General features: G+C 46.5%; 1 protein-coding gene across 3 annotated transcripts in view; it reads left to right on the plus strand.

Moving 5' to 3' along the window:
* The window catches only part of LOC131188281 (uncharacterized), a 28,957-nt gene extending 19,538 nt beyond the window's left edge, over positions 1 to 9,419 (plus strand). For all 3 annotated transcript variants that reach the window (XM_058163442.1, XM_058163443.1, XM_058163444.1), the window contains 4 exons: positions 73 to 228; positions 2,751 to 2,924; positions 3,444 to 4,250; positions 8,026 to 9,419. In XM_058163442.1, coding sequence (XP_058019425.1) covers positions 73 to 228; positions 2,751 to 2,924; positions 3,444 to 4,250; positions 8,026 to 8,325 — 1,437 coding nt within the window. In that variant the 3' untranslated portion in view covers positions 8,326 to 9,419. The remainder of the gene's footprint in view (positions 1 to 72; positions 229 to 2,750; positions 2,925 to 3,443; positions 4,251 to 8,025) is intronic.
* The last annotated feature ends 3,453 nt before the right edge of the window (positions 9,420 to 12,872 follow it).

Here is a 12,872-nt window from a genome sequence, read left to right on the forward strand (position 1 = left end):
TGTTCTTACTTCATTTTTAATATTTTTTTCTCTATTCTTATTGTCTCTTTTTATCTCCCCCTCCTCTATCAGCAATTGACTTCTGAAGGAATTCCCCACAATGAAGAGGTGTATGTTGGCAAAGACAAAGAGACAGAGCAACTGCCCAGTAGTTATCAGAAGGAAGAACAGGAAGGAAATCAAGAGCAACAGAAATCACAATATACCAATTTGCTTGATTTTAGATGGGTAGGTGACAGCTCTTTCTTGGGGGGGGGAACTTAAGTGTCCAGCAGAAGCTATGATGACAGACATCATAAATCATAATACTATCAGGCAAAGTACACTGTTTGTATAATGTAAACCAAGGGTCTACAAACTTGGCTCTTTTAAGACTTTGGACTTCAACTCCCAAAGTTCTGAGATTTCAAGTCCACAAGTCTTAAAAGAGCCAAGTTTGCAGACCCCTGATGTAAACAATTGTGTCATCATATGCATCACTGAAAAACAATTTTTTTATTACTGATTCTGTGGGCATGGCTTGGTGGGCATGGCTTGGCGGGCTTGGCAAGGGAAGGATACTACAAAATCTCCATTCCCACCCCACTCCAGGGGAAGGATACTGCAAAGTCTCCATTGCCACCCCACTCCAGGGGAAGGATATTACAAAATCTCCATTCCCACCCCACTTTGGGGCCAGCCTCTGTGGCTCAGACTGCTAATGCAGTCTGTTATTAACAGCAGCTGCCTGCAATTACTGCAGGTTCTAGTCCCACCAGGCCCAAGGTTGACTCAGCCTTCCATCCTTTATAAGGTAGGTAAAATGAGGACCCAGATTGTTGGGGGCGATAAGTTGACTTTGTATATAAATATACAAATAAAATGAAGACTATTGCTAACATAGTGTAAGCCGCCCTGAGTCTTCGGAGAAGGGCGGGATATAAATGTAAAAAAAAGAAAAAGTAAAAGCCAGAGGTGTTATTTGTCGGTTCTTTGAACTACTCAAAATTTCCACTACCAGTTCTCCAGAACCTGTCAGAACCTACTGGATTTCACCCTTGATATGCATGATGTCACTTGACCCTTGAGAATGTCCAGAGCGGTAGGGGTCAAAAAAGTCAAGATAGAGACATTTGTGGCTTTCTTGTTTTACTAAGAGCTACTAGTCATGACAGCTAAGGGTGGCTTCCAAGCTCAAGAAATGTTATCATAGATCTAATTAGAAGAGAACTGGTGCCTTCAAGCTTGGTTTTGAGGCTTCCCTTTGATCGACTGATTACCTATTATCAGAATCAAATAAAAGCAAGTGCTACATGGACCTTTTGATTAGATAAAGCACGTCCCGAGGTTATTTTGTGAGGACAAAAGTAGATCATTCTCTTGAAATTAGTAAATGCTGAAGTCATAGAACACAGGAAAGAGATAGCTACCGTGTTTCCCTGAAAATAAGACAGGGTCTTATTTTCTTTTGAACCCCAAAATATGGGCTTGGTCTTATTATCGGGGATGTTATTATTTTGGGGGATGCTCATGGAAAAATAGTCAGTGCTATCGCGCAGTGCTCCCCTCCACCTTTTAATGTCTCTCGTGCTCCACCTGTGACTCCACCCCCCCCAGCCGCACCCCCAACACGCTTTCAGCCTATAACACAGCCAATAAACTGCCCCCTAATCCAGGCTGGCTGGCTCCACCCGTGACTTCACCCCGCAGCCAAGACTCAGCAAATCCTCCGTGGTTTGGCTCTTTTGGCTGTTCAGCAGCAACGCCAGTGATGGTGTGGTCCGGACGAATCCACAATCGGCGTTGGACCCATATGTGAGTCACCTGGCCCCGCCTGAATGGCAGCCTCGAGTACCATTGAGTCGGGGCTGACATGCTGCTGGAGGCTGGGGAGGCCAAAAACAGGCCATGCAGGGGCGTGCCAGGGCCCGTTTATGGCCAGCAGAGTGCTTCTGGAGGCCCGGGAGGCTGAAAACAGGCTGTGTGGGGGCTGCGCAGGGCCTCCGCACGGCCCGTTTTGGCCAGAAGAATGCTTCTGGAGGCCGGGGCGTACAGTGGAAAGAAAGAAGGGAAGAAGTGCATCTTGAGCCTGTGTCAAATGCCCACCCTGGCCACGCCCACCATGACCACATCCAGCCCCACCCCCACTCCCCCACCCCCAGCCCTCCGAAGTCAAACATAACCCTGATGTGGCCCTCAATCAAATCGAGTTTGACACCTCTGCTCTAAATGAACCATTGTAAGTCAACATATATATATGTGTGTGTGTGTGTGTGTGTAGGTCTTTGGTTATTCGGTTTTTCTCCCGCGTAAAATTGGAAGTGTCTTGGTGACATTTTGACGAAATCCCATTCGTCATCTTCAGGCCAGGTGTTTACAGCTTCGTGCTTCTAGGAGAAATTTCGTGCATTTCTCCTAGAAGCATGAAGCTGTAAACACCTAGCCTGAAGATGATGAATGGGATTTCGTTGAAACGTCGTCACGACACTTCCAATTTTACGCGGAAGAAAACCCGAATAACCAAAGACCTACATACAAACACCCGTGGAAACCTCAGATTATTTATATATATATATATATATATATATTCCATGCGCCTTTGGCGTTGAGTCATGCCGGCCACATGACCACGGAGACATCTTCGGACAGCTCTGGCTCTTCAGCTTTGAAACGGAGATGAGCACTGCCCCCTAGAGTTGGGAACGACTAGCACATATGTGCGAGGGGAACCTTTACCTTTACCTTATATATATATATTGTTCGTCCTGCAGCTACAGGAGAAGGAGGAGGAAGAGGCAGCTCACCAGGATGACTCTAGTAGCATGCTGGAGGATCTTAGCAGCCAAGGGTTATTTGCGAAACACACAGCATGTGATATTCAGGAAGGGCTTTGGCCTCCACCTGGGGACAATACTGAAGAACATCTGGAGACCAGAGTGAATGAGGTAAGAAACCTATCCCTATTTATGGACGTCTCAGCTACAAGATGTCAACAGTGGTTACTAATATGAACAAGCTAGGTAACATGGCTAGCTGGGGATTTCTGGGAGTGTAAAACCCTAGCAAGACCGCACCTGAAATACTGCAACCGATTTTGGTTACCATATAACAAAAAAGATGTTGAGACTTTGGGAAAAGTTCAGAGACGAGCAACTAAGATGATCAAAGGCCTGGAGACTAAAACATATGAAGAACGGCTGCAGGATTTGGGCTTGGCTAATCTAAAAAAGAAAAAGAAAAAATAGGGGCGATATGATATCAGTATTCCAGTGTTTGAGGGGCTGCCACAAAGAAGAGGCAGTCAAAGTATTCTCCAAAGCACTAGAGGGCAGGACAAGAAATAATGGTTGGAAACTAACCAAAGAGAGAAGCAACCTGGAATTAAGGCAGGTTGGTAGCCACTGTTTTTCCTGCAGTTCTAATGATCCTCTGAACTCTGTGTCTGTCTCGCATCTTTCTTGCAGGTATCTTTGATAGATAGTTTTGAATCTGATGGAAAACTCCCGACAAACACCAATCTATCCAAGTCCAGCTGCCTGGACAGCAGTTCCGTGGACCACGAGGGCTACTATCTGTGTGATGAGGAAGCCCTTTTAAAAGAATCCAGTGCTTCCACCGGCTATTATCCCTGCTATCGAACGTACGTGGAGTTCCCCCGGTATCAGCCTTCCAACACGAGTGACCTCAAGGAGCAGAAAGGAAGTCCCTGCGATGCCAGTGTCCAGTGCGATGGGTGTCTGGAGGAAGAAGCTGTCGGCAGAGAGAAAAAAGGAGTGGAACTTAATAATAACTTCAAAGAGCTTAAGGTATCAGTGGCTCTCCAGGATTCTTCCCATGGTCAACCAACGGGGGGCTCCAGGCCTGGATCTGGTGGGAGAAAGCTGGAAGGACCTGGAGGGAGGCGTTTGAGGCCATCCAGCAGTGACCAAGAATCAGGTAGTGCTCGGAAGGAGCCAGAGGCAATTCTGAAGCCCCGCACCCCAGGAAGCTCCCCGTACAAGGCGAGCGCAAGGCTCAAAACCTCCAAAGAGCCACCAGCCTCAGTACCATGGAACAACCTCCTGCTGCCCACAGCCAACATCAGCAGCAGGAAATCTCCCCAGAAACGGAAGCACAGAAGCAGCCAAGCAGATGAGAAGGAGCAGGCCACTCTTATGGAACTAAAGCCACTGCTCCAAGACCAGCGCTCGCTGCCCCCGAGCCCGGAGGCCAAGGCAGGATCTCCAGGAATCCTCTGCTATCGCACAGAGCAAGCAGGGGAAAATAGCCAGGTCTGTATGAACCCCAGGGAGCCAAAAGTAGAGATTCTGGAAGGGGTCTAGTAAGTTTCATTGATGCCTGGCATTTAACAAATTAACAGATGAACAGAGCTGGAAGGGGCCTTGGAGGTCTTCTAGTCCAACCCCATGCGCAAGCAGGAGGCCCTATACCATTTAAGACAAATGGTTGTCAAATCTCTTCTTAAAAACCTCCAGTGTTAGAGCACCCACAACTTCTGGAGGTAAGCCGTTCCACTGATTAATAGTTTTGTCAGGACATTTCTCCTTATTTCTAGGCTGGTTCTCTCCTTGTTTAGTTTCCATCCATTGCTTCTTGTCCTGCCTTCAGGTGCTCCTTGGAATATAAGTTGACCCCCTCTTCTTTGTGGCAGCCACTCAGATATCGGAACACTGCTATCATGTCACCCCTCATCCTTTTCACTAGACTAGACATAGCCAATTCCTGCAACCGTTTGTCATGTATTTCAGCCCCCATTTCTCTAATCACCCACAAAGAAGAGGGAGTCGGGTTGTTTTCCAAAGCACCTGAGGGTAGAACAAGAAGCAATGGGTGGAAACTGATCAAAGAAAGAAGCAACTTAGAACTAAGGAGAAATTTCCTGACAGTTAGAACAATTAATCAGTGGAACAACTTGCCTCCTGCAGAAGTTGTGAATGCTCCAACACTGGAAATTTTTAAGAAAATGTTGGATAACCGTCTGACTGAGATGGTGTAGGGTTTCCTGCCTGGGCAGAGGGTTGGACTAGAAGGCCTCCAAGGTCCCTTCCAACTCTGTTGTTATATATATTATATATCTTTGTTACTCTCTCTGCACTGTTTGCAGTCTCAACATCTTTTTTTTTTTGTGATGACTAAAACTGGATGGAGGATTCCAAGTGTGGCCTTACAAGGGCATTATAAAGTGGTATTAACACTTCACGTGATCTTGAGTCTATCCTTCTGTTAATCCAGCCTAGGACTGCTTTGGCTTTTTGGCAGCTGCAGCACACGGCTGGCTCATATTTCAGTGATTTTCCCACTAGGACTCCAAGATCCCTCTCACAGTTACTACTATGGAGCCAGGTACCACCTATACTATACCTGTGCATTTGGTTTTTCTTGCCTCAATGTAGAACTTTTTTCACCGTTGAAATTCATTTTGTTAGAAAGCACCCAATGTTCAAAACTGTCAAGATCCTTCTGTATCTTAAGCCTATCTTCTGGAGCAGAGCTGTCAAACTCGCAGCCTGCGGTCCAGATGCATCACATGCTGGCCGCACCCACGCCCGGTTTAGCAAAGGAGAAAAAAGTTGTGATACGTCACATGACGATGCCCTGACGACGCGAGTTTGACACCCCTGTTCTAGAGTGTTGGCTCTTCTTGCCAGCTTGGTGTTGTCCTGATAACATTGTGAAAATCTTTGAAGACCAGGCTCTTTTTCCAGGTCTTGGCTAGAATAAATATTGAGGGGGTTTCCCCCCCCATCCCCGTTCTTATAGAATAGAATAGATTATTTTTTTAATACAATAGAATTTTTATTGGCCAAGTGTGATTGGACACACAAGGAATTTGTCTTGGTGCATATGCTCTCAGTGTACATAAAAGAAAAGATACGTTCATCAAGGTACAACATTTACAACACAATTGATGATCAATATATCAATATAAATCATAAGGATTGCCAGCAACAAAGTTACAGTCATACAGTCATAAGTGGAAAGAGATTGGTGATGGGAACGATGAGAAGATTAATAGTAGTGCAGATTCAGTAAATAGTTTGACAGTGTTGAGGGAATTATTTGTTTAGCAGAGTGATGGTCTTCGGGGAAAAACTGTTCTTGTGTCTAGTTGTTCTGGTGTGCAGTGCTCTATAGCGTCGTTTTGAGGGTAGGAGTTGAAACAGCTTATGTACTGGATGTGAGGGATCTGTAAATATTTTCACGGCCCTCTTCTTGATTCGTGCAGTATACAGGTCCTCAATGGAAGGCAAGTTGGTAGCAATTATTTTTTCTGCAGTTCTAATTATCCTCTGAAGTCTGTGTCTTTCTTGTTGGGTTGTTATGTAGTCTGTTTTCTGGATGTATAGGCTTCTTTTTTGCTTGGTGTAATAATCCTGTCTTATTTTTAATTATAGGTTGCCCTCAGTCATACATGTATTTATTTAGAATAGGGGTCTCCAACCTTGGCAACTTTAAGCCTGGAGGACTTCAACTCCCAGAATTCCCCAGCCAGCTTTGCTGGCTGGGGAATTCTGGAAGTTGAAGTCCTCCAGGCTTAAAGTTGCCAAGGTTGGAGATCCCTGCTTTAGAAGACAGCTAAGAAAAATGTTCATTTTCTCATCATGCATGTAAAGAGCCAGTCTTTGCTTTTGTTTCATTTGGGATCTATTGAGAAACTTTCTATTGATCCAAAACAGGGGTCTGGAAACTTGGCTCTTTTAAGACTTGTGGACTTCAACTCCCAGAGCTTTGCTGGCTGAGGAACTCTGGGAATTGAAGTCCACAAGTCTTAAAAGAGCCAAGTTTGCAGACCTCTGACGCAGAACATCCAATTAGTGATGATGATGTTATCCGTTCGGTCGTGTTCAACTCTAGCAAGGAATTACGAAGCTAGTTGGATGTACTTCTCGACCCCGAACATCCGAGTAGCTTCACAATTCTTTCAAGGAGTTGCCCGTTTCCGAAATTCCTTGAGCAGAAAGTTGGAAGAGGGTTTCAGCGGAGGGGTGTAACAGATAGTCTTTGGAGTTGAAGAAAACCCACTGTTGTTGTAGTTCCTCTGTGAACACAGAAGTTAGCTGTGGAAGTGCAGAATCTAACCCTGGAAAGCCATTGTTACAAGAGCCATGAGTGTTATTCTGTGATGCCACTCATAGTTTTCTATCAGTTTTTGGTGGCATCTGTCTTCAAAGTTGGTGCAGGCTTCATAACCGGGGTGAAATGCTCCCGGTTCGGACAGGATTCCGCGATCCGGTAGTGATGGGGGCAGATAGTTTATTTATTTATTTATTTATTTATTTGATTTCTATACCGCCCTTCTCCCGAAGGACTCAGGGCGGTGTACAGGCAAGAATAAGTTCGGAGAACCGGTAGCATAAATCCCTGCTCCCCCCCCCCCGCCCATGCCTTGCTGTTCCTCTTCTCTGTCCCTGAACCTCTCGGTGGTGATATAGCTGCAAACGGCCTTAAATGAGTGCTGTGACGCTTCAAAGGGCCGCACTACAGCTGATCAGCGCTGTAGGCGGCTAGTAGACCGGTGCCTCTATTTTTAAAGAAGGTAGACTGGTGCGCTCCCAAGTTTTGTATCTATTATTTTTATTATTTATTATTATTGGCCATGTCCATTCAGTCACCTGACCACCAAGCCACACCCACCAATTAAACCACGCCCACAGAACCGGTAGGGAAAAATTTTAGATTTCACCCCTGCTTCATAACATACTGTGGGTCTCGCCAGTGGGTTCTGTCAGCTGATGAAGCTTCTAGTTTCCCTGGCTGGGTATGACAGTAATGTAGTGTTTCCTTCACAGCACCTTTGTAGAATTTGGGCGGATGACCTTGAGGTCTTTTTCCTATATCCCCACCACGGAACAACTGGTCAGGCGGCCATCCATTCTGAAGATGTGTCCCACCCATTTCATCTGGGCTGAAAGCTGGGGGGGGGGGAACACTACACAATCAAGGTTGGAGACCCGACCTTGCCAAGAAATGCCAAGGATGGAGCAGAAGACAGGTTCGCGATTTGAATGGACCGATGTTGAAAGTGGCTTTTTCATTGCCTTGCAGGTCCGGCCTACAAAAGACAAAAAAAGCCCCAGCCTTCGGCAGCTGCCTCCTGCTGTGGCCTTCACCACAGCAGCTGAGTCTCCCCCGAGTTCTGCAAAGCCCCACACCGCCTCCTCCCGTCTCAGCTTCCACACCATCGTCTCCTGGGTCTGGAACATCTTCAAGAGACCACCGTCGCCGCAGCCGCAGCCTAGTACCAGCGATGAAACGGAAATAGGAGGCAGCAGGCAGTCGCTGACCTCGCGGCTAAGACTGTGGCTCACTCAACGCAGCGGCCGCATTCACCCCAGGCCACCGTGATATTGGTCATCCATCTCTGGGGAGAGTCAGCTCCTTGGGGGATGTGACATATTTTTCAGAAACTGATGGTTTCCATTAAAAACTTCTGCTTCCCTCTTTTGTGCCAAAAAGAGAGAGGGAGAGTGGAGAAAGTGGAATACATTTGCTGTCACTGTGATGAAGGCACTGAAGGTTGGGTGTTGGGCGGGGGCGGCCTGGCTACTTAATTGTTATGCTGCCCCCACAAGTCAAAGAGGCTATAGCAATCTCAAAGGTGCTTTTGCAAAAGGCGGCTGAATTGTTTTTTTCAAGAAGCTTCATTGGAAGCTCATTAGAGCTTCCTCAAGGAAAAAACAGTTCAACTGCCTTTTGAAAAAGCACTTTTAATAATAATAATAATAATAATATTTTAATTTGTATACCGCCCATCTCCCAAAGAACTCAGGGCGGTGAACAGCCAAAATAAAATACAAAAGGAACAATACATACAATACTAAGAACAACCCTTAAAAAACTTATTCAAATGTGATGTCCCAGTGCCTGGGGGCCGTACGGGTCTGGATGGAGAGGAACAGACTCAGACTCAATCCCACCAAGACCGAGTGGCTGTGGATGCCGGCGGCCCGGTACAGTCAGCTAATTCCATCACTGACCATTGAGGACGAACTATTGGCCCCCACGGAGAGGGCTCGTAATCTGGGCGTCCTCCTGGATGCACGGCTGTCTTTAGAAGATCATATGATAGCTGTCACCAGGGGAGCTTTTCATCAGGTTCGCCTGATACGCCAGTTACACCCCTTTCTGGATCGGGCTTCCTTATGCACGGTCGCTCATGCCCTTGTTACATCCCGCCTGGACTACTGTAATGCTCTCTACATGGGGCTCCCCTTGAAGGGTACCCGGAGACTCCAACTGGTCCAGAATGCGACTGTGCGGGTGATAGAGGGAGCACCTTGTGGCTCCCATGTAACACCCCTCCTGCGTAGTCTGCACTGGCTCCCGGTGGTCTTCCGGGTTCACTTCAAGGTACTTGTTATCACCTTTAAAACGCTCCATGGCCTAGGGCCGGGATATTTACGGGACCGCCTACTGCCACCATTAGCCTCTCACCGACCAGTGCGCTCTCACAGAGAGGGCCTCCTCCGGATACCGTCAGCTAAACAATGTCGGCTGGCGACCTCTGGGGAGGGCCTTCTCTGTGGGGCCCCTACCTCTGGAGCAGGCTCCCTCTGGGGCTTCGTCAACTCCCGATCTCAGGTCCTTCCGCGAGCTGAAGGCGTTGCTGTTTGAAGAGCAGGACTAGCTTGAACGTAGTTTTAAATTGGGATTTTTAAAAAGGGGTTTAAATGAGGTTTTAAATTTGTATTTAAAAGTTTTAGGGCATCAATTGAATTTAACTGTCTATTCTTTTAGCTGTTTATATGTATTATATGTTTTCTGTTGTTTTTTGGCTGTGAACCGCCCTGAGTCCTTCGGGAGATGGGCGGTATACAAATATAATAAATAAATAAATAATAAATAAATGGCCAAATTTAAAATACAACAACACCCTATAAAATTGACAAAAATTTAAAACCCATAAAATCAAATTAAAAATTTTAAAAATCAAGCCAGTCCAGCAAGGTGGAATAAATAGGTTTTAAGTTCGCGGCGAAAGGTCCTAAGGTCAGATAGTTGTCGAAGTCCAGGGGGAAGTTCGTTCCACAGGGTAGGAGCCCCCACAGAGAAGGCCCTCCCCCTGGGGGCTGCCAGTCAACATTGTTTGGCTGACGGCACTCTGAGGAGTCCTTCTCTGTGAGAACGCACCGGTCGTTGGGAGATAAAGGACGGCAGTAGACGGTCCCGTAAGTATCCCGGTTCTAAGCCATGGAGCGTTTTAAAGGTAGTAACCAATACCTTGAAGCGCACCCGGAAGACAACAGGTAGCCAGTGCAGTCTGCGCAGGATAGGTGTTACATGGGAGCTCCGCACTGCTCCCTCAATAACCCGCGCAGCCGCATTCTGGACTAACTGGAGTCTCCAGGTGCTCTTCAAGGGGAGCCCCATGTAGAGAGCATTGCAATAGTCCAAGCGAGAGGTAACGAGAGCAACCTTTGAGACAACGATGGTCTGGATCAGAGATCTCCAACCTTGGCCACTTTAAGACTTGTGGACTTCAACTCCCAGCAAAGCTGGCTGAGGAACTCTGGGAGTTGAAGTCCACAAGTCTTAAAGTGGCCAAGGTTGGAGACCTCTGGTCTGGATGACTTTAAGAATTTCCAGTCTAAAGCCGTGATGGCGAACCTATGACACACGTGCCGGAAGTGGTAAGCAGCACCATTTTTCTGGGCATGCAAGCTTTTTGCCCAACTCACCTGCAGCTGCACATATGCGCGTGCCCCAGCTGGTGTTCTATTTCTCTATTTTTCTATTTGAATTTATATCCCGCCCTTCTCCGAAGACTCAGGGCGGCTTACATTGTGTTAAGCAATAGTCTTCATCCATTTGTATATTATATACAAAGTCAATTTATTGCCCACAAAATCTGGGTCCTCATTTTACCTACCTTATAAAGGATGGAAGGCTGAGTCAACCTTGGGCCTGGTGGGACTTGAACTTGCAGTAATTGCAAGCAGCTGTGTTAATAACAGACAGACTTAGTCTGCTGAGCCACCAGAGGCCCGTTCAGACCTCCAGTGTGCATGCGTGCCATTCAGGGGACCAAGCTGGTTTTTGGAGCGCTCCTGCGCAAGCGTGCGCATTTGCGCATGCGTGCAAAAGTGCTGGTGCACAGCACACGCATGTGCAGATGGCATTCACCTGTGTGCATTGTGTGTGCGAAAACCATGCGCATGCACAGATGGTGCGCTTGCGTGTGCAGTGCACGGGGGAGCAGCACGAAAGTTGCACACATGCCCAGATGGTGCGATTGCGTGCACAGCAGACATTGGGGCACGCATGCGAAAGCTATGCGCATGCTCAGATGGTGCGGTTGTGCACGCAGTGCATGGGGGAGGAGCCGCACATTAATGCGGATGGCACGCGCGTGCACAAAGTACGCAAAGCACGGACCTGTTTGGCACTCGGTGGGTAAAAGGTTCGCCACCATTGGACTAAAGCAATGTTTCTCAACCTCAGCAAGTTTAAGATCTGTGGACTTCGACTCCCAGAATTCCTCAGCCAGCCATGTGGGGGGGAAAAAACTGGCTGGGGAATTCTGGGAGTTGAAGTCCATGCATATTAAACTGAGATCAAAAAACACTGGACTACAGGAAAAGGGGAAGGTCTGGCTGAGGAATTCTGGGAGTTGAAACCCACACATATTAAACTGAGGTTGAAGAACACTGGGCTACAGGAAGAGTCAAGTTGGAGAATTCTGGGAGTGCTTCTTCTTCCATATCTAATTCGAACTGCCAGAATGAAGCCACCTTCTTGGCTGTGTCATCGGTCAAAAATAAGTCATCATTGGTATGTTTCTGGTAGTAGACAACATATCAGCAGATGTCTCTAGGATTTGAATTCTGGGAGTTGAAGTCCACACATCTTAAACTTGGTGATGTTGAGATATATTGGACTACAGCAGGGGTGTCAAACTGGCGGCCAGATGTGGGCCGGATGGCCACCCAGCTCTGTGAAGGGGAAAAACATCACAAAACATCACATGATGCCAACGTGACGCCGTGAGTTTTGACACCTGTGGACTACAGGAAGAGGAGAGAATCCTGCCTTTCTCAGGCTGAGGAACCCCGTCAAAGTACAAAAGGTGCTGTTTTCAAATGGTGGGTTTTGGTTTCTTTTAAGGCATGGCAAAATGTGTACAGCATCACGTACCAGATTTGTCCTTTCTAGGTTTAAGGATCGAAGGCAGCAAATTGATATTTATTGGCAGTTATTCAGACTTCAGCAGTTCATCTGTTAATACAGACTGTCCTCCCAACTGTGATTAATTTCAAAGGTTTCTTTTGCTGGTGTAAGGACCTGCCTCAGCTGTCTTCTCAGGAAAGCATGATTCTTGAAAGAAGTGGTATTGCAAAAGAGGTAAAGGTATTACCGAGAGAAAGGGATTGCAGAGAAGCCAGGCAAAGTCTGAAAATTCCCGTGGGAAGCATTTTAAGCTAATTTTCTCGAATATTTCACTTTTTGGCAGTGATGGATGGCTTTTTGCAATGTCTGGAAGAAGCTCGGTTAGATGAATCACATTAAGAAATAGGTTAATTGACTTGATAGGACCATGAACAGGTGGGTAGCATTTATGTAAAAGTTCTTTAGAGAAATGTTTATCAAAACTGCATTACATGCTACATTATTTTTTTTTAAAAAATCCCCCCTTTTCATCTTACAAGAGAGCTGTTTTAAGATGGCGCTTGCTAGGATTAGGGCTGTGAAAAACCCAGATTTGAAGAGGAGACTCTTAATTTGGAATGCATATAGGGGAACTCTGTAAACTAGGTGTTTTTCTAAGATTACATAACCACTACCCTCAAAGTGCCTTTCAAATCCAATTTTCAGCACAACCTACCATGTTCCATGTCTAAGAAAGGACTATTCATGGCTCAGAAATATTTTTTTTACCTATAAGGCAGGATTTC

This window comes from Ahaetulla prasina, chromosome 1 (genome assembly GCF_028640845.1).
Source record: "Ahaetulla prasina isolate Xishuangbanna chromosome 1, ASM2864084v1, whole genome shotgun sequence".
Classification (NCBI taxonomy): Eukaryota; Metazoa; Chordata; class Lepidosauria; order Squamata; family Colubridae; genus Ahaetulla; species Ahaetulla prasina.